The sequence below is a fragment of the Hirundo rustica genome (genome assembly GCF_015227805.2).
Source record: "Hirundo rustica isolate bHirRus1 chromosome 1 unlocalized genomic scaffold, bHirRus1.pri.v3 SUPER_1_unloc_2, whole genome shotgun sequence".
Lineage (NCBI taxonomy): Eukaryota > Metazoa > Chordata > Aves > Passeriformes > Hirundinidae > Hirundo > Hirundo rustica.
The window spans coordinates 120,830-142,382 of NW_026690165.1; the positions used below are offsets into that span (position 1 = coordinate 120,830).

Here is a 21,553-nt window from a genome sequence, read left to right on the forward strand (position 1 = left end):
GCTGCTCAGAACAATTAGAAAAGCATGAATCATCAGTTTGGGGCCAATTCCGAAGTTCCATATTTGAGGTGATGCAACAGAAGAAACATACGGAGGAAAAAAGAAGGAAAACCATCACAAAGGAAAAGGATGAAAAATTAAATGGAGAAAGGGGGACAGAAGCACCATCACCCATTCATTTATTAAAGAAGCTGATGTTTCCCTCAGGAAACTTTTTTCCTTAAACATGGGATTTTTCCTCTTTTGCCCTCACATCTCCTGAACTCGCCGTGGCATTGTGGTTTGGGAATTGCCCACCAGAGGGCAGCAGCGAGCAGGGTTAAACAGCGGCACTGCGCCTGTGCCGCCCCCAGCTGCAGTTCCGGGTGCCACCAGCAGGCGGCAGCACGAGCTGGCAGTGCTGCCCAGCACACGCCCTGCCCCATCCCGGCCCCGGGGCTCTGCAATGGTTTGGGATGGAGCGACCTTAAAGCCCGTGCGGTGCCAGCCCTGCCATGGGCAGGGACATCTTCCCCTGGGCCAGGCTGCTCCAGGCCCCACAACCTGGCCTTGGACACGGCCAGGGACCGGGCAGCTGCAGCTTCTCTGGGCAACCTGTGCCAGGGCCTCACTGCCCTCACAGGGAAGGATTTTTTTAGGGGAGATGGATGGGGATGTCTTTGCAAAAGAACTCAGTGGGTTGGGGTCTTCAGGAGAAATGGTTGTCAGTGTCTTCAAAATGGGTCTTGATATCTCTGCAGACATGAAGTGTGCCACAGAACCCTCATGGTTGGACCAGAAAGTTTGAACTCATGAACTTTAGGTTAATAGGAGAGATGGGTCCCCACAAAGTCTCTTGCATAACCCCGACAGCCTGAACATCTGAACTTTGCAGGGAAATGACAGGTTCAAGGGGGATATGGGAGACCACCAGGAGACAATGAGCAAGCGCAGACCAAAAGAAGCTGATTAACATATGGAGCTAGAGTAGGCGGGGATACTCTTGAATATGTATAGGCAATGTTGAAACTTTCATCAAGATGTTTGAACTTAAGTGTATTTCAAGAGAGCGCCTGCTCTCTTTGGGGCGCACATCTTTGGCGGAGCTACTTCGGGTGCCAAGTAAAGCATACCGACTCCATGACCTGTGCTTGTGGAGTCCTTGTTCTCTGAAGGCAAAGGATTCTTCATCTCAAGGCACAGAGATATCTTCTCACTTCTTCACTGGCAGCGACGGCTTCCCATCTCTATCTCTGTTCAAGCATCTTATGGGATTAATATCACTTTGGCCTCTATTTATTTCCCAAAGTCTTACGCACTATACATCGGCATAACCCCAGCACCTCCCATCCCCACTCTGTATTAAGATAAGAGGCCATTAGTCCTTCACGCATGCACGATTCTTATCTTGAATTGGGTTGGTGGTCTCAGATTGGGTCAGTGGTCTCGTGCGAGGAAATCAGGAATGTCCTCACCACAATGACCTCTCTACCTTCTCATTGCAGGCAGGGCCTCCGTGACCGTCTAGCACACTTTAATATCCCCTGCTCCGTAATTAATCGATAGGAATTCCAGGTGCTGGTATCCGTTCATCTATTCCACTTCTTACTGTAGACAAAACTAGAACAAGTTCATAATGGCAACAATTACTGGCAGCCTAAGCATATGTTAGCCTTTAACCAATCTTTGGTTTATCTAACTTGGATCTGTGCCTGCGGCGCAGGCTCAGTGCTGCTGTTTAACCCTGCTCGCTGCTGCCCTCCGGTGGGCAATTCCCAAACCACAACTCCCAGAATCCCCAAATCCCAGAGTGGGACAGGCTGGAAGGACCCAGAGTGGGCACCTGGGCCAAGCTCCCAGCTCAGGCAGCACCATTCCTGAGCATAGGGTTGGGTCCAGAGCAGCCCAGAACTGGACATGCCCCTGGGCAGAGCTGGACATTGCACTGGAAAGAGTTGGACATTGCACTTGACAGAGCTGGACACGGCACTGGACAGAGCTGGACACGGCACTCCTGATGTGCCTCACTGTGCAGGACAGAGCTGGGTACAATCACTCCCTGACCTCTCAGCCCCTACTCCTCCCAATGCCCCCTGGATCTCTCCTGGCCCAAGGACACACATCCAGCTCCCCTGGTCACCCACCAGCACCCCCAGGTCCTTCTCCAGAGCTGCTCCAGCAGGTCCCCCCCAGCTGGGGATGGCACTGGGAACTGTCAGAATTCTTTAAGAGAATTGTTTTGTACAAATTTTTAATTGAATGGCTTTGCACAATGGCCTTGGTGGCCACAGTGGTAGCAGTGGGTGTGGCAGCCTTGTGGCTCAGGGAGTCTTGGTGATGATGTTGGCCACAGTGGCCACAGCGAAGGCAGTGATGTTGGAGGCCTCACGGCTCAGAGGGTCCCAGTGGCCACTGCCAGTGCTGTGGTGGCCAGGACAAGTCTTCCGAGGTGGCAGCGGGCCAAGGGGATGCTCCACAAAGGCAGCCCCAGAATGACCTTTGATTCTGACACCTGAGGACAGAACTGCATTCTGTAACTCAAAGATGTCCCTGATGTCCACATGTCCTGCGGGATCTCCAGCCTTTAACAAAGCCCTTGGATCATTTTGTGCACCGATGACACCAACGGGCCCTTGGAGTCCTGGCTCAGAAGACGGGGGAGACTTCAGGAGAGACCTGTGGGGTGCTTCTCCAAACAACTCAGCATCAGCCAGGATTGGCCTGCATGCCTGTGAGCCGTAGCAGTGACAGTTCTCCTCATCCCAGAGGCCGGGAAATCCAGTCTGGGACAAAACCTTATGGTGGATGCTCTGCTCACCGTAACTGCAAGGAGATGTGGAACAAAGGGCAGAGCTGGCGGTGCTACAAAGAGCTCTGGAACTGGCAGCAGGAGAAAGAGCAAACACAGGAGCTCACTTATCGTGTACTTTGAGCATTGCTCATGCCCGTGCAGCCACAGGGAATGAAAGAGGTCTATTGACAGCACAGGGATTTCCGATTAAATATCAACAAGGAATATTGATCCCCTCCATGACACCACCCAGCTGTCCCAAAGAAGCGGCCGTACCGCAGTCCAGGGGACACCAGCTGGGGGATTGCCAAATCCGTGTGGGAAATTGACTTGCAATAAAGCTGCCGCAGAGGTTCTGCTACAAAACATCCTGCTGTTAATTCCTGAAAAAGGAATTTCCCTGCCAGAGGCGGGGCCAGGATAGAGCTGGGCAGATTGAAAATTGGCTGCTTATCTCAAAGCCCACAGTAAAGAGGGTGGGAGGCTGGGACAGTGTCCTTTATGATGTTTGGATCCCCAATCGTCTGCTCTGTTTGTGCTGGATATTGAGCTCTGTGCCTTTAAGTCTGGTTATAAGAGCAAGGAGAAGCGTGGAGTTTGTTTTGAGAAAACTGCCTGACTGCTACACGTTCTTCTCTAGACCGGGTGTTCAGCGGAGGCTTGGAGAGACTGCAGGACAGAGATTTATTTTTTTGCTTTTAGTTAGTTTCAGCTAGCTAGGGCAGAGAAGTTCCCTGGACTGGTTTTTTTCCCTTTTTTTTTCTTGGGACTGTTTAAACCTGCTCTGGACTGAAAACCCAGGAGAGCACTGGGGTCTGCACCTGCGGCCCACCGGGGCCTGGACCTCGGCATTTTCCAGTAGCACCGGAGGGACTGGGACTGATGAGAGACTGAGAGAGCCGAGCTCCACTCACGGCAAGAACTTTCTCAATTTGCCATCTCACTCCAGAACGAGAGGTTTTATTGCTTCATATTATTCATTCTTTATACTTGTATGCACTTTGTTTGTTAAGTAAAATATTTTTTTCCACTTTTCTCCCAAGAAGTTCTTTTACCGGAGCGGTTGGAGGGAGGGGCCACTTGGGTTTGCTTCCCAGAGGGATCCCATTCAGGGGTTTTCTCCCAAATTTGTCCCTAAACCAGGACAGAGGGTGAGTGCTAACACCCAATAACCAGGTCAGACCCATCCCAACCGATGCTGCGGTTTGTAAAGGAGAAAAGCCCCAGCAAACCTCCGGGGAATCGATGGGATGGGGACGGGTCTGCGGCCTCAGACACTCGGTGTCCGTAGGACAGAATGCTCAGGTCTGGTACAGAACAGTGCCCATTGTGTTTTAAAAAGAACTCTTTGAATCCAAACCCATCACCTCCGGGGATCCCTGGAAGAGGAAACACTGCCGGGGATTGCTGGCTAATGGATTTTCTGAGCCACCACACCAACAAGGGTTCAGGGATCTCCTGGTGTCGGTGGATCCCTGTTTTGGGCTCCAGAACTTCTCCTGCTGCCCCAACAAGGCCGGGGAAGTCACGCAGGCACTCCCCAGGAGATCATGGCCAGGCTCGGGGTGCCCTCAGGGATGTCATCTGATAGGGGACCCCATGTGGTGTCTGAGGTGTGACAGCAACTGCGTGAGCAGTGGGGAGTGGGGCTGGGGGGCTCGGGGGGCACATGGGACCCTGGGGTTGGGGTCATGGAGGGTGAGAAATTAAAGGGAGAATAGAAAGTTTTGGATTCTCCTGAAGTTGCTGGATAGGGCTGAAAGACTGACAGGCAAAAGCAGGAGAAGGATGCAAAAGTGTGCAAAGGCAGGTTAAACATGGCTGAAATCCGTGGAACAGGAGACAAAGGGAACTCCAGTGAGGGGTTTTGGCAAGTTCTGGATCACAGAAGGAGCAGCGCTTGCACAAAGGAAAAGTTCCAGGAGAGATTCCATTGGGGATATTGGGGCACTCCATGAAAACGACCCCCAGGGACCCCTCTGGATGATCCTCCAGTACCAGAAAAGGACTTCCAGAAAGAGGCGGAGCCGTGCAAATTAATTCCTGAAAAACTGCTGGTTCTGTATTAGATAAGAAATTATGTGCAGTGAATATTTATGACTCTGGTGGGTAAATAGCCCGTGGTGAAGCCTCCCCTGGCCTGCAGGAGCAGGAGAGATCTGCTCCGAGCGAGAGCTGATAAAGAATTGCAGCTTTGTGATCCCTCCAGTTCTGTCAGGGAGTTCGGCCAATCTCGGTATCAGGGGCTGAGGGGACTCTGGGGACACCTGGGGGGTTCATGGGACTGGGATTGCGGAGACGGGCTATGGGGGGCTCCAAGGAGACATTGTGTGGGCAGGGGGTGATCCCTGGATTTGCATTGGAGGTCTTTGAGTGAAAGGGGTCACAGGCCTGGGAGTGAATTTGGGGTCTGGGAGAAGGCTTTGGGGGACATTGGAGGTGGGATGAGGAATTGACTTTAGGAATTTGGGAGAGGTTCCTGAGGGGCCCGGGATCACAAGAGGGCTGCAGAAGGTCTGGGAGCAGGATTGAGGTCCTGGGGAGCACTGAGGGGACACTGGAAGGGTAAACATGGGACTGGGAATGGGACTGGGAATGGGTGGGGCACTGAGGGAACACTGGGAAGGTCCGGGATTGACCCCAGGGTTTGGACTGGGGAACTGCGGAGGGGCTGGGGTGACACCTGGGGGAAGGGACACGGGACTGGGAGTGGAATTATGGGGCTGGTGGGCACAGGGATGATCCTGGGGGGACACAGAAGTGGGGGCCAGGGAGGGCATTGTGGGACTGGGGTCACGGAGGGCACTGCTGGGGGCACAGGGAGTGAGGCCAGAATTTGAATCAAGATCCTGGGGGTCTGAGGGACACTGGGGAGTCCAGGAATGACCCCAGGATTTGGAATCAGCATCCTAGGACGTGTCCAGGGTTCTTCTGGGCAGAGCTGTCCCCCAATCCCCTGGGCTGACCCCAGTGCCCCTCCTCAGTCCCTCATAGGGGAACCCTTCCCATGTACCCCCGGGTGCCACAGTGTCCCCTCAGTGTGCCCTCTGTGTCCCCTCAGTGTGTCCCCTCTGTGTCCCCCAGTGTCCCACACTCTCCTGGTGGCCTCTCCCCTCCATGGCCCCCCTGGCTCACACCCTGGCACTGCTGGCAATGGCCGTGGCCGCTGCGGCCATTGATGTGGTGCCCCTGGACATGGCCTGGGAGTCCTTCGATGACCAGTACCGGGGCTGCGGCCCTGCCATGACCGCGGCCTTGCCGGCCCTCAGACTCTCCGAGTTCCAGAAGAATCCTCTGTTCACCCGGCTCTGGGTGAAGGCTGCGGCTGAGTGGCGCAAGCGGGGCTTCCGTGTGTCCCCTCTGTCGTCCCCAGCCCAGGCCATCGCTGTCATGGCTTACTCGAGCAAGGACGTGCACCAGCAGTTCAACGAGGCCGTGCGCAGGGCTGGGCGCTCCCCCCAGGAATACCGAAAGAACTTCCACTTCAAAACGTTGCATTTCCTGCTGACCCAGGCCCTGCAGAAGCTGAGGCAGGCTCAGAACCCGCAGTGCCGCAACGTGTTCTGGGGCGTTCCTGGCACTCATTTCCAGGCGCGGCGTGGCCAGAGGGTCCGGTTTGGTCATTTCACATCAATGTTTCCGCGTAAAGAGATTGCTCAGGAATTTGGGACAGACACTATATTCCAGGTGGTCACATGCCAAGGCGTGGACATCCGGGCTTTCTCCATGTATCCAATGAAGCAGGAGGTGCTGATCCCACCATACGAAACCTTTGAGGTCACCCAAGTCATCTGGGATGGGAAGACGACATGGATCCGGCTCCTCTCCACCGGGACCTACAGCAAATACAACTGCGAGTGGCTGTAAGGCGACAGCACAGGAGACAGCCTGGGGGAATGGGGACACCCACAGTAAGGCACAGGGGACACAGTGACACTCACTGGGGCTAGGGACAGGCAGAGGGGCACCCACTGTGTGTGGGGGGACAAGGACACTCAGTGCTGGGGACACCAAGTACAGGGACAACAAGAGTGCCCCAGGGACAGGGCATAGGGATGGGGACCCCCACATCTGGGAGGGGACAGGGACACCCCTGCCAAGGGAGGACAGGGACAGGGACAGGGACAGGGACAGGGCAGGGACAGGGACAGGGACAGGGATTGGGACCCTCCCATTCTGACCCATCCCTGTCTGCCAAAGGCAATGCTGTGGGGACCGGCTTTCTGCACTGGATGTGAGTGGGCTGGGACCCCCATGGCACACTCTGAACCCCTGTCACTCCCTGTCACTCCCTGTCACCCCCTGACTCCCCCTGACCCCTGTCACCCCTAAGCCCATCATGACCCCTCTGACCTCCTTGGCCCCTGTACCCCCCCATACCCCCACCACCCTGTCACCTGTCACCTCATGGCCCCCATCTCTCCTGTCACCCCTTATCCCCCATTATACCCTCCCCAAACCCTCAATCCCCCCATGGTCCCCCTGACGCCCCTCTTTTTCCCCCAGGTGGAAGCGTCCCCTTGACCCCCTGCCACCTCGGAAGACTCGTCCTGGCCACCACAGCACTGGCAGTGGCCACCGGGGCCCTCTGAGCCACGAGGCCACCAATGTTTCTGATGTTACTGATGTTACTGATGTTACTGATGTCATTGATGTCACCGATGTGACCGATGTCACTGAGGCCACTGTGGCCAACATCATCACCAAGACTCCCTGAGCAACAAGGCTGCCACACCCACTGCTACCACTGTGGCCACCAAGGCCGTTTTGCAAAGCCACTCTATTAAATATTCGTACAAAACAATTCCATTAAAGAATTCTGACAGCCCCCAGTGCCATCCCCGGCTGGGGGGGACCTGCTGCAGCAGCTCTTGGGAAGGACCTGGGGGTGCTGGTGGGTGACCAGTGGAGCTGGATGTGTGTCCTGGGGCCAGGAGGGATCCAGGGGGCATTGGGAGGAGAAGGGGATGAGAGGTCAGGGAGTGATCGTGCCCAGCTCTGTCCTGCACAGTGTGGAACATCAGGAGTGCTGTGTCCAGCTCTGTCCAGTGCCATGTCCAGTTCTTAGCTGTCCTGGACCCATCCCTGTGCTCAGGAATGGTGCTGCCTGAGCTGGGAGCTTGGGCCAGGTGCCCACTCTGGGTCCTTCCAGCCTGTCCCACTCTGGGATTTGGGGATTCTGGGAGTTGTGGTTTTGGAATTGCCCACCGGAGGGCAGCAGTGAGCAGGGTTAAACAGCGGCACTGCGCCTGCCCCGCCCTCAGCTGCAGTTCCGGGTGCCACCAGCAGGCGGCAGCACGAGCTGGCAGCGCTGCCCAGTGCCCGTCCCACCCCATCTGGGCCCCAGGGCTCTGCAATGGTGTGGGATGGAGCGACCTTAAAGCCCGTGCGGTGCCAGCCCTGCCATGGGCAGGGACATCTTCCCCTGGGCCAGGCTGCTCCAGGCCCCCCAACCTGGCCTTGGACACGGCCAGGGACCGGGCAGCTGCAGCTTCTCTGGGCAACCTGTGCCAGGACCTCACTGCCCTCACAGGGAAGGACTTTTGTAGGGGAGATGGATGGGGATATCTTTGCAAAGCAACTCAGTGGGTTGGGGTCTTCAGGAGAAATGGTTGTCTGTGTCTTCAAAATGGGTCTTCATATCTCTGCAGACATGAAGTGTGCCACAGAACCCTCGTGGTTGAACCAGAATGTTTGAACTCCTGACCTTTAGGTTAATAGGAGAGATGGGTCCCCACAAAGTCTCTTGCATAACCCTGACAGCCTGAACATCTGAACTTTGCAGGGAAATGACAGGTTCAAGGGGGATATGGGAGACCACCAGGAGACAATGCGCAAGCGCAGACCAAAAGAAGCTGATTAACATATGGAGCTAGAGTAGGTGGGGATAGTCTTGAATATGTATAGGCAATGTTGAAACTTTCATCAAGATGTTTGAACTTAAGTGTATTTCAAGAGAGCGCCTGCTCTCTTTGGGGCCCACATCTTTGACGGAGCTACTTCAGGTGCCAAGTAAAGCATACCGACTCCATGACCTGTGCTTATGGAGTCTTTGTTCTCTGAAGGCAAAGGATCCTTCATCTCAAGGCACAGAGATATCTTCTCACTTCTTCACTGGCACAGACAGCTTCTCATCTCTGTTCTAGCATCTTATGGGATTAATATCACTTAGTCCATCACAAACACATTTACTCAAATCTACACACAAATCTAAACAATCATCTCCCCCCTAACTGGGAAAGATGGGAAGGTTTGGATGGGAGGATTCACTTCACAGAGGCCTGGGGCAATCAATCCCGGTGCCCCAGCAGGACTCACGGAAACAGCAAGCTGGGACGGCAGGATGTCTCGGCAGGCAGGGGCTGAGGGGCTACAGTGCAGTAAAAACTCGGAGCAGTGCTGAAGGAGCAACAGGGAAGGGGCAGCTGCAGCCCGGATCCCAACAGGGCAGGGAGACGTGCGCTCAGGAAGCCAGGCACCCGAGCACAGCCCTTCTTTTCTAGTGAGGTAGATCCTCATGAGATCCCACTTCAGTAGCTGCTCTCACAAGCAGAAGTTCACTCCACAGCAGAAGAAGCAGCTCTGGGCTGGGCTCTGGCAGCAGCAGTGAATTCCCTTCTCCAAGCGGCAGCTCCAACTGCCCTCCTCCAAAGCCGAAGGAGAGAGAGCGCCGGCAGCTCCCCCAGCCCTGTCTTTTATCAGCCCAGTTATCACAATATCTCTGCCCATTGGAGAGAAACTGCCAGTGACCTATGAAAGAAAATATGGGTATTGATCTAGTTTCGATACCCAACTGTGATGGACAAAAACTCTCTCACAGTTGAAAGTTAGAAAGTGTATGTTTATGACGACGCCGGACAGTGTTCAGGATAGCTCCCAAATACACACCGCAATTTACAGGTGATCACAGAGTCCTTTTATTTACAAAAGCATTGAACACCCCAAACACAAATGCATATTCATAACCCCGGTACATCCCATTCCCCGCTTCAGATGGTAATTAGCTAGAAGGCAATCAAGCATGCGTCGTTTGTTCTTTGAAATGGGTCGGTGCTCCTTTTCATGGGGATGGGTCCCCAAAATGAGGAAGTAAGAAAGTCTTCCTCATTCTCACCATTCTACCATGTCGATGCAAATATGACAAATGAGCCCTTGGTAGGACTCCTATTTCCTGTCTTCGTGACCGTTCAATGGGTTTCTGAGCAGAGGAGACCTACAATTGCCTTATGTTCCTAAAAGCTATTGATCAGTTTCTGTATTCTTCATTATAAACACAGCTAACCAAACATAAAATTGACAAGTCGTCAGTTATTCTAATACGGAAGAGTGATCCCAAACCCAGTTTCTCTCAGTTAATTACAATCCTTTAATTTCAGCAAAGCCTACCTGTCTATATTTGTTAATTTCAGAAAAGCTTCTCTCGAACTAAAATCTCAACCCCTCTAACATCCTTAATTCTTTAAAGTTTCTCTCTCGCCAGGTGGGAGAAGTGCAACCAGATGCCCTCCTCCCCTGAGCTTGCCCACTTCTTTTGTTTTTTTAAAGTACCCAGTCATCAGCATCTTCAAGCAACTTATGGTGTCCTGTTCTTTTTCGCCTTCCGATGTTCACATTTTTGTACTGGAGTTTCTCACGCATGATAACATAAATAAAGCGATGTATTTCGCATTCCTCTCTGAAGGAGGGACAGTTGATGGACTTCTAGTTGGACCAGTGGGGTCGGAGAGGTGGCAACCTCATTCTCCAATCCCTGTTCCAATCCATGAGAAACTCCACTACAGAAATGCAAACATCAGAAGGCTGAAAAGAACAGGACAACACTTAGGGGAAAAAATTCTATCACTAAAAGGAACAAAGGGAAAGAAACCTGAGAGAAATGACCGCTCACTTTACAATATTAAAGATTAATTAATCTCAACAACACAACAAAAAGACTGAATAAGGAAGAAGGGACGGCGCTGCGTGCTCAGCTGCAGCCAGACGCACATCCACAAAATGGCGGCTCTGCCTTTTATACCCCTGCTGTTGCAGCAGCCAAATCCAGATCCAGAGCAGTCATATATCCAGACATTTTCCTTCTATGTCCCGGGCTGCTCCCAAAGTCTGCCAGTCGACTCTTCCCGGCTGTCCATTGGTGGAGACCTTCCTGCAGTCTGTTTGGAGGTCAGCTGTTGTCACGCCAAGCCTCCCCAGTGACAGCTTTCCCCTTTCCCAACCGCCCCTCTGAGACATGAATTTTGAAGAATTAAGGATTTTTAGTGAGAGGAATGACAAGATTTGTCTTTACAAGCAAGTCCTGGGTCTGCTGCTAGATAAAATCAGCACTGAGAAATGAGAGAAACAATGCGAAGGATTCTACTGATTGGTGAAGGGAAAAGAAGATATTTGCCTTTACAAACAAACTGCAGGTTTGTTTATAAATGAAGCTGGATATCGAAACAGGAAAGTAATAGTGGGAAAAAAACCATAAATCCCATAAGAATTAAAAATTAGGGGGGTTATGCATTAAAAGGGGAATCTTAGGCATTTTGGGAAGTCTGTATCTCTCAAGTTCCTCAGCCAATGGGGAAAGAGAGAGGGAAATGCAGCCGGAATTGGGACAGAAAGGAGGCTGCGTCCTCCGAAAATCTGAGAGACCCTAGGAGAAATGCCCCATGGCCTCTCCCTTTATTAGAATAAAGTAAGAGGACTCCTCTGTCTGCTTTTTGGACAAAAACCTCTGGTGTTCGTGGGTTAATTTTCCTAACCTTAGGAAAGTTAAGATGATAATTGCTGAATTAGCTGAAGTAGGTAGATAAGCTTTGTTTGTTGTTAACAGAGGTCGAATCTTAAATAAGCCATCTCGGATTTAGTAACTCATTGCTTGTCAGCTTTATGTTTGTGTAACTGAGCTTGTCGTGAAAAACAAAATGTTGTAAATAAATAGGACATCAGATAGCTGCAGATTTCCTGCCTAAAGAACCCATTGAACACAGGAAACTGTAAGTTCTAACAAGGATTCATTTATCACTGAATTTATCGTTGAAAAGGTGGAAAGGTCAGGACGAGGAAGACTTATCTTACTTCCTTATTTTTGGTGTCCCCTCCCCAGAACTGACCCCTGACTCATTTTAGGAGACAAAGTACTCATGCTTAATCGCCTTTTTGCCAATTGGCATACAAAGTGAGGAATGGGAGGTGACAGGGGTATGAATATGTATTTGTATTTTGGGTATTCAACACTTCTGTACATAAAAGGTTTGTAATTACCTGTGAATTTCACAGCGCGCATTAGGGAGCTATCCCACGTGCTGCCTGGCCGCAATGAACATCCACTTTCTAACTTTAAACTGTGAGAGAGTTTTTGTCCGTCACAGTTGGGTATCGATACTAGATCAATACCCGGATTTCTATAATAAGTCACCATGCAAAGGGCACACGGACACGTGCTCCCTCCACAATTGTCCCTGACAATCCCGACAGCCAGGGTTGTCCGATGGCAACGACACAGAGGGAGGAAAAGGGGATTATAGGGAGAACAGAGGGGGTCCAAAACCAACCTACAGTGAGAGAGTTACACATCGTAAGGAAAAATGCCAATCGCTTGTTTTAAAATCTTAAAAGCTTAACAGTAAAAAAATGGTTATAAAAATAGTACTAGAATTAGAGTAATAAAAATTTGGACAATTTGGGATAGGACAATACTAGACAATAAAAACAAATCAGCAGATGTTTGGGTGACTGTCTGGGCAAATAAGCTCCAAAAAAGACTGCATTAACAGAGGATTAACTCTTAAAAGCAATAGCCAGATGAATATTCATACATCTCAAACATGATGCATAAATTTTATTCAAACAAAGGATTCTCTCTGGTCAGTGTCACTTTCTTCCTATGGCATCTTCAGAGCTGAGTGTGGCAGGAGAAGTTGCTCCCTTCTGATAAGGAATTAATAAATTATTTTTCTGAATGATTTACGTCTCCTGTGGCTGCCATCTCTTTGCAAGTACCCCCTTCCTCTCTTTAAAAAATATATATATATCTCGCATACATAATTTCTATTTTAACATCTAAACCTACATTTTAACTACGAAACTACATTTACCATACTATCAAAATATTAATACAGCACTACGAATCAATACAAGATAATACATACAGTAGATATCTTGCATAGAGCCGTATAATGTGCACTTCTCACAAAAAGAAATTCAAATCTCAACAAAAATTCCCTTAACACATGCACACACAATATTCATCTCTTAATTGCAAGAGCCAATCATCATTCCAGCATTCTATAAAATGCACCAGCAGCCCCAGGTTCCTCTGCAGGGCTGCTCCAGCAGGTCCCCCCAGCTGGGACACTGGGGACTGTCCCTCCCCAGGGACAGGACCTGCCCTTGCCCTCTGGAATCTCCCAATTTCCAGGCTTTAAGGTCCCCCTGAAGTGCAGGATGCTTCAGGATGCTCTGCCTGGAATGTGGCCAAGGCACAATTCCATGGAGGCTGCAAGGAGAGGGGCCTGGTGCTGATTTTGGTGCTGAATTGGGCTAAAAGCGGCCCAAATCACCAAGCCCAGATTGACAAGTGAGGGTGAAGCACCAGAGCTGGGCCTGGCCGGCCATCAGCTGACCCTGGCAATGTCCAGTCCCCTCTCAGACAGAGATTCCTCTGCCATATTCCTGCTTGGAATGGAATGTGTGAGAGGTCCCTCCCTCGGGACGGGGATGAGAGAAAGAGGTGTTCCCATGAGTGTTGGTGTGGGGAGTGACATCGAGCCCTGCTTGAGGATTGTCTCTTTGTGAGCTTTGACAGAATTCTTTAATGGAATTGTTTTGAGAGAATTATTTAATAGAATGGCTTTGCACAATGGCTTTGGTGGCCAAGGTGATCACAGGGGCTGTGGAGGCCTTATGGCTCAGGGGGTCTTACCAATGATGGTGGTTGCAATGTCCTTGTTTAGAGTGACCATGGTAGCCATGGCGACAGTGGTGGCCCCAGTGACCTCATGGTGGCAGTTGCTGCCAAAGTGGCCATCGTGGCAGAGGTGGCCTTGGTAACCTTGGTGGCCTCATTTGTCTGGTGGTCCTGGTGGTCCTGGAGATCATGCTGGCAGCAGTGACCACAGTGACCTCGGTGGACATGGTGGCCATGGTTGCCACAGTGACCACAGTGACCTCGGTGACGTTGGTGGCCTCATGGTTCAGAGGATCCCAGTGGCCACTGCCAGTGCTGTGGTGGCCAGGATGAATCCTCCGAAGTGGAAGGGGGCCAAGGGGTCGCTCCCACCTGAGGGACAAAGAGGTGCGTCAGGGGGATCATGGGTGCTGTGAGGGGGTTGGGGACAGCCATAACAGGGGGTTAGGGGTGACAGGACAAATGAGGGCCATGAGGTGACAGGTGACAGGGTGTCAGGGGGGTATCGGGGGGTACAGGGGCCAGGGAGGTCAGAGGGGTCATGGTGGGCTTAGGGGTGACAGAGGTCACGGGGAGTCAGGGGATGACAAGGGGTGACAGGGGTTCAGGGAGTGTCATGGGCGTCCCAGCCCACCCACATCCAGCACACAGGGCCTGTCCCCAAAACAATGCCTGAGGCAAGGAGGGACATGGTTAGAACAGGGGCATCCCAGTCCCTGTCCCTGTCCCTGTCCCTGTCCCTGTCCCTGTCCCTGTCCCTGTCCCTGTCCTCCCTTGGCAGGGGTGCCCCTGTCCCCTCCCAGATGTGGGGGTCTCAATTCCTGTGCCCTGTCCTGGGCGTTCCTGTCCCTGTGCCCTCCATGGGTGTCCCCAGCCTTGGTGTCCCTAGCGCTGGGTGTCCCTGTCCTTGTCCCCAGCACCGGGTGTCCTTCTCCACACAAACACAAAGTGGTTGTCCTTGTCCCCCAACCCCAGTGAGTGTCGTTGTGTCCCCTGTGTCTTATTGTGGGTGTCCCCAAGGCCATGGCGGGTGTCCCCATCCCCCAGGCTGTCCCCTGTGGTGTCACCTTGCAGCCACTCGCAGTTGTATTTGCTGAAAGTGCCGGAGGAGTGGAGCTGGATCTCTGCCCGGTCCCCTACCCAGGTGAATTTGGTGACCTTGAATGTCTCAAAGGGTGGGATCAGCACCTCTTCCTCCTCTGGATACTTGGAGAAGTTCTGGATGCCCACGCTGTGGCACGTGTGCACCTTGAACAGCGTGTTTGTCCCATAGCGCATGGCGGATTCTTTGGTGAGCGAACTAGATGCGAATTGACCAAACTGGACGGTGTCACCCTGCCGTGCCTTGGACTGGTACCTGCACACACCCCGGAACACATTGCGACACTGCTGTCCCTTGGCGTCCCTCAGCTTCGCCAGGGCCTGGGTCAGCAGGAAATGCAATGTTTTGAAGTGGAAGTTGTCCCTGTACTCCCAGGGGGAGCTCCCAGCAGTGCGCACGGCCGTGTTGAAAGCCTTGTGCACATCATTCATTGAGTAGGCCATGACAGCGATGGCCTGGGCTGGGGACGACAGAGGGGACACAGGAGACCCCTTCCTCTGCCACTCAGCCACGGCCTTAAGCCAGGCCTGGGCGAACACAGGATTGTCCTGGAACTCGGAGCGGTTGAGGGCCGGCAACGCCGCGGTCATGGCAGGGCCGCAGCCCCGGTACTGGTCATCAAAGGAGTTTGGGGCCATGTCCATCCGCTCCTCATCAATGGCTGCAGTGGCCAAGGTCATTGCCAGCAGTGCCAGGGTGTGAGCCAGGGGGGCCATGGAGGGGAGAGGCCACCAGGAGAGTGTGGGACACTGAGGGGACACAGAGGGGACACACTGAGGGAAAACTAATAAGAAACTGGGAGACACAGGGAGGTTTCCTCAGGGAGGGACTGGGAGGGGAGTGGGGTCAGCCCAGTGGGAAGGGAGGCACTCCTGGCCAGGAGAGCCCCTGGACATGTCTGGGGTCCCTGATCCCCAGTTTTGCGGTTACCTGTGCCTCCCCAATGTCCCCCGCTCCCCCAGGGTCCCCAGTCCCACGGTACCATGTCCTCCTTGCCCTTCCAGAATCCCAATCCTACTCCCATGATTACAACTCCCCTCAGCCACCCCAGAACCCCAACCCAAATTGTGGAGTCACTCCCTGAACCTCCCAGTGTTCCCCTCAGCCCATTCCCACGCCCCAATCCAACTCCCAGTCCCCAATTTCTTCAGTGCTGCCCCATGACCTTGACCCAAATCCAGGTACCACCCCCTACCCCCAGTGTCTCCCAGCCCCCCCCATGACCTCACTCCCACCATCCCCTGTCCCCTCAATTTCCCCCAGAGCTCCACAGGACCCCAGTCCCAGTGCTGCAACTCCCCCCGTGTCCCCCCTGGAGTGCAATCCCAACCCCACAGTCTCATGTCCGTCCCCAAAGTGTCCCCAGTGTCCCTCCAGCCCCTGATACCACGACTGGCCGAACACCCTGGCAGAACTGGAGAGATCACAAAGCTGCAATTCTTTATCAGCTCATTCTCTCAGCGGATCTCTGCTGGTCCTGCAGGTCTGAGGGACTTTGCCACAGGATATTACAGGGTATTTATCCAGCCTAATTATACATACTCATTAAGATGGGCTTCTCAGCTAATACAAACCCAGCACATTTCCCGTAAATAATTTGCATGGCTCTGCCTCTTTCAATTAATAATTTTTATTGTCCTGGAGAGTCATAAAAATTGGGTCTCTGTGGTAATTTTTACTGGGTGCCCCAATATCTCAGACGACCTCACCTCAGACTGTCGCTCTTGGCAGGCGCTGCTCCTTCTGTTACAGAACTTGTCAAAAACCACGCTGGAGCTCCCTTTATCTCTTTCTCCACTGGTTCCAGCTGCTTATATTATCCTGTGAAAATATTTATATCCTTTTACCGTTTTTGCTGATAACTCTTCAAGCCCTAACCTGCAGATTCAGCGCCTTATGAAAAGCCACGCTATGGAAAGCCAAGTGTCCATAAAGCAGCCTTCAAAATTTATTCGGATACAGGGACAGAGTTTCCATAGCCATTCCCCCGTGGCGTTTCTCTCTCGAGGTTTCGGAGGACGCAGCCTCCTTTTATCCTGAACTCTCAGCCGCACGTTGCTGTCTCCCTTTCCCCATCCGCTGAATGGGGCTGCTGGGAAGGTGCAGCCTCCCCAAACCACTGACTCCATATCCACCTTGAACCTGTCATTTCCCTGCAAAGTTCAGATGTTCAGGCTGCCGGGGTTATGCAAGAGACTTTGTGGGGACCCATCTCTCCTGTTAACCTAAAGTTCAGGAGTTAAAATTTTCTGGTCCGACCACGAGGGTTCTGTGGCACACTTCATGTCTGCCGAGATATCAAGACCCATTTTGAAGACACTGACAACCATTTCTCCTCAAGACCTCAACCCAGAGATGTTTTGCAATGACATCCCCATCCATTTTTCCTAAAAAAATCCAGTTTGCTATGTTGAATGGGTTCTTTAAGTGGGAAGTCTGTAGTTATATCTCATTTGCCCCATTTGGTTTTTTGTTACAAGCACAGCTACATAAACATAAAGCTGACAAGCAATGAATTACTGAATCCAGGATAGCTTATCTAAGATCCGGCTTCTGTTAACTGCAAGCAAAGCTCATCTACCTACTTCAGCTAATTCAGGAACTGTTATCTTAGCTTTCCTAAAATCCCTAATTCTTCCAATTTAATGTCTCAGGGAGGGTGGGAGGATGAGTGGTAACGCCCAATCACCAGATCAGGCCCACCCCAACCGATGCTGTGGTTTGTAAAGGAGAAAAGCCCCAGCAAAACCCCAGGGAATCGATGGGATGGGGACGGGTCTGCAGCCTCAGACACTCGGTGTCCGCAGGACAGAATGCTTAGGTCTGGTACAGAACAGTGCCCATTGTGTTTTAAAAAGAACTCTTTGAATCCAAACCCATCACCTCCAGGGATCCATGGAAGAGGAAACACTGCCGGGGATTGCTGGCAAATGGATTTTCTGAGCCACCACACCAACAAGGGTTCAGGGATCTCCTGGTGTTGGTGGATCCCTGTTTTGGGCTCCAGAACTTCTCCTGCTGCCCCAACAAGGCCGGGGAAGTCACGCAGGCACTCCCCAGGAGATCATGGCCAGGCTCGGGGTGCCCGCAGGGATGTCATCTGATAGGGGACCCCATGTGGTGTCTGAGGTGTGACAGCAACTGCGTGAGCAGTGGGGAGTGGGGCTGGGGGGCTCGGGGGGCACATGGGACCCTGGGGTTGGGGTCATGGAGGGTGAGAAATCAGAGAATAGAAGGTTTCAGTTCCCCAGAAAGTTCTGCATAGAGCTTAAAAACAAACAGGCAGAAGCCAGAAAAGGATGTAAAAGTTTGGACACAGCAGGGCAAATGCTGCTGGAACCCGTGGAGAAACAGATAAAGGGAACTCCAATGAAGGTGTTTTGACAAGTTCTGGATCACAGAAGGAGCTGCGTCTGCAGCAAGCAGAAGTTCAACAGGAAGTCATTGTGGAGGCCGACGCACTCTAAGAAAACCACACCCAGAGACCCCACTTTGTTTCCTCTCTGGGACAATAGAAATGATTTCCTTAGAGAGGCAGAGCCATGCAAATTATTTACCGGAAAAGTGCTGTTTCTGTGTCAAATTGGAGCCTCACCAAAATGAATATTTATGACTCTGGTAGATAAATACCCTGTGGCTAAGCCTCCCCCCGGACCCGCAGGACCAGCAGAGATCCGCAGTGAGTGTGAGCTGATAAAGAATTGCAGTTTGTGATCCCTGCAGTTCTGTCAGGGAGTTCACTCCGGCTCGTTTCGGTACCAGGGGCTGGGGGGAGCACTGGGGACACTTGGGGGGTTCACGAGTCTGTGGGGTTGGGATTGCACTCCTGGGAGCTGGGGGAATTGCAGCACTGGGACTGGGGTCCTGTGGAGCTCTGGGTGGAATTGAGGGGACACGGGATGGTGGGAGTGGGGTCATGGGGGGGGGCTGGGAGACACTGGGGGTAGGGGATGGTGCCTGGATTTGGGTCAAGGTCGTGGGGCAGCACTGAAGAAATTGGGGACTGGGAGTGGGATTGGGGTGTGGGAATGGGCTGAGGGGAACATTGGAGGTCTCAGGGAGCGAACCCAGGATTTGATTTGGGATTTCGTGGTGGCTGAGGGGAGTTGTAATCATGGGAGTAGGATTGGGATTCTGGAAGGGCAAGGAGGACATGGTACTGTGGGACTGGGGACCCTGAGGAATTGGGGGACATTGGGGAGGCACAAGTAACCGCAAAACTGGGGATCAGGGACCTCAGATATGTCCCGACGTCTTCTGGCCAGGAGTGCCTCCCTTCCCCCTGGGCTGACCCCACTCCCCTCCCAGTCCCTCCCTGAGGAAACCTCCCTGTGTCCCCTCTCTCTCCTCCAGTGTCCCCTCAGTGTGTCCCCTCTGTGTCCCCCAGTGTCCCACATTCTCCCGGTGGCCTCTCCTCTCCATGGCCCCCCTGGCTCACACCCTGGCACTGCTGGCAATGACCGTGGCCACTGCAGCCATTGATGTGAAGTGGATGGACATGGCCCCAAACTCCTTTGATGACCAGTACTGGGGCTGCGGCCCTGCCATGACCGCGGCGTTGCCGGCCCTCAACCGCTCTGAGTTCCAGAAGAATCCTCTGTTCGCCCAGGCCTGGCTTAAGGCCGTGGCTGAGTGGCAGAGGAAGGGGTCCCCTGTGTCCCCTCTGTCATCCTCAGCCCAGGCCATCGCTGTCATGGCCTACTCAATGAAGGACGTGTACAGGCAGTTCAATGAGGCCGTGCGCGAGGCCGGGAGCTCCCCCCAGGAGTACAGGGACAACTTCCACTTCAAAACGTTGCATTTCCTGCTGACCCAGGCCCTGGTGAAGCTGAGGGAGGATCAGAATGCGCGGTGTCGCAACGTGACCCGGGGCGTGCATGACATCTGCTTCATGGCGTGGCGTGGCCAGAGGGTCCGGTTTGGACAATTCACATCAACATCGCTGAGCAAAGCCATCCTCCAAAAATACGGGACAGACACAGTATTCCAGGTGTACACGTGCCACGGCGCATATATCGAGGCTTTTTCCTACGATCGAGATAACCACGAGGTGCTGATCCCACCATATGAAACCTTTGAGGTCACCAAAGTCACCCGGAAAGGGGACAAGGCAGAGATCGAGCTCAGCTCCACCGGGACCTACAGCAAATACAACTGCGAGTGGCTGGAAGGTGACACCACAGGGGACAGCCTGGGGGATGAGGACACCCACTGTGGCCATGGGGACATCCATGATGAGGCACAGGGGACACAGTGACACTCACTGGAGTTGGGGGACAGGGTGAACCACTTTGTGTTTGTGGGGAGGACACCTGATGCTAGGGACAAAGATGGGGATACCCAGTGCTGGGGACACCAAGCCTGGGGACACCCATGGAGGGCACAGGGACAGGAACACCCAAGACAGGGCACAGGAATTGAGACCCCCACATCTGGGAGGGGACAGGGACACCCCTGCCAGGGGAGGACAGGGACAGGGACAGGGACAGGGAGAGGGAGAGGGACAGGGACAGGGACAGGGACAGGGACAAGGACAGGGACGCCCCCATTCTGACCCTGTCCCTCCCCACCAAAGGCAGTGCTGTGGGGACAGGCCCTGTGTGCTGGATGTGGGTGGGAGGGACCCACGTGGCACACCCTGAACTCCTGTCACTCCCATGGCATTCCCTGACTCTCCCTGACCCATCACCTCTAAGCCCACCATGACCCCTCTGACCTCCCTGGCCCCTGTACCCCCCATACCCACGAACACCCTGTCACCGCTAACCTCATGGCCCCCATCTCTCCTGCCACCCCTAACCCCCCATTATGGCCCTCCCCAACCCCTTCACTCTCCCGATGGTCTCACTGACACCCCTCTTTGTCCCCCAGGTGGGAGCGTACCCTTGTCCCCCTTCCACCTTGGAGGACTCGTCCTGGCCACCACAGCCCTGGCAGTGGCCACCGGGGCCCTCTGAACCACGAGGCCACCAACATCACCGAGGTCACTGTGGTCACTGCGGCCAGCACTATCACCAAGACCACCAGGACCACCAGACAAATGAGGACACCAAGGTTACCAAGGCCACCACTGCCACTATGGCCACCTTGGCAGCTACTGCCACCATGAGGTCACTGGGGCCACCACTGTCGCCGTGGCCACCATGGTCACTCTAACCAAGGACATTGTGACCACTGTGATCACCAAGACCCCCTGAGCCACAAGGCTGCCACAGCCCCGGTGACCACCGTGGCCACCAAAGCCATTGTGCAAAGCCATTCTATTAAATAGTTCTCTCAAAACAATTCCATTAAAGAATTCTGTCAAAGCTCACAAGAAGAGAAAATCCTTAAGCAGGGCTCGATGTCACTCCCCACACCAACACTCATGGGAACATCTCTTTCTCTCAGCCTTGTGCAGGATTTTGGGAAACATCCCCTTCCCCGAGGGAGGGAGCTCTCACACATTCCATTCCAAGCAGGAATATGGCAGAGGAATCTCTGTCTGAGAGGGGACTGGACATTGCCAGGGTCAGCTGATGGCCGGCCAGGCCCAGCTCTGGTGCTTCACCCTCACTTGTCAATCTGGGCTTGGTGATTTGGGCCGCTTTTAGCCCAATTCAGCACCAAAATCAGCACCAGGCCCCTCTCCGTGCAGCCTCCATGGAACTGTGCCTTGGCCATATTCCTGGCAGAGCATCCTGAAGCATCCTGCACTTCAGGGGGACCTTAAAGCCTGGAAACTGGGAGATTCCAGAGGGCAAGGGCAGGTCCTGTCCCTGGGGAGGGACAGTCCCCAGTGTCCCAG

At 53.2% G+C, this 21,553-nt stretch overlaps 2 protein-coding genes and 1 pseudogene across 2 annotated transcripts; 2 read left to right on the top strand and 1 right to left on the bottom strand.

Moving 5' to 3' along the window:
• Nucleotides 1-5,923: 5,923 nt before the first annotated feature.
• LOC120766052 (NAD(P)(+)--arginine ADP-ribosyltransferase 2-like) lies at nt 5,924-7,362 on the top strand (annotated as a pseudogene).
• A 6,588-nt stretch (nt 7,363-13,950) lies between these two features.
• LOC120766053 (erythroblast NAD(P)(+)--arginine ADP-ribosyltransferase-like) lies at nt 13,951-15,513 on the bottom strand. Its single transcript, XM_040091425.1, has 2 exons — nt 14,732-15,513; nt 13,951-14,036 (listed from the first exon to the last, which is right to left on the bottom strand). Exons 1-2 carry the CDS (start codon nt 15,480-15,482, stop codon nt 13,951-13,953), a joined length of 837 nt encoding a protein of 278 aa, XP_039947359.1. The 5' UTR covers nt 15,483-15,513.
• Nucleotides 15,514-18,424: 2,911 nt separating this feature from the next.
• Nucleotides 18,425-21,296, top strand: LOC120766039 (NAD(P)(+)--arginine ADP-ribosyltransferase 2-like). The gene is made up of 3 exons (XM_040091411.2): nt 18,425-18,521; nt 19,120-19,937; nt 20,638-21,296. Exons 2-3 carry the CDS (start codon nt 19,187-19,189, stop codon nt 20,721-20,723), a joined length of 837 nt encoding a protein of 278 aa, XP_039947345.1. The 5' UTR covers nt 18,425-18,521; nt 19,120-19,186; the 3' UTR covers nt 20,724-21,296.
• Nucleotides 21,297-21,553: the final 257 nt, after the last annotated feature.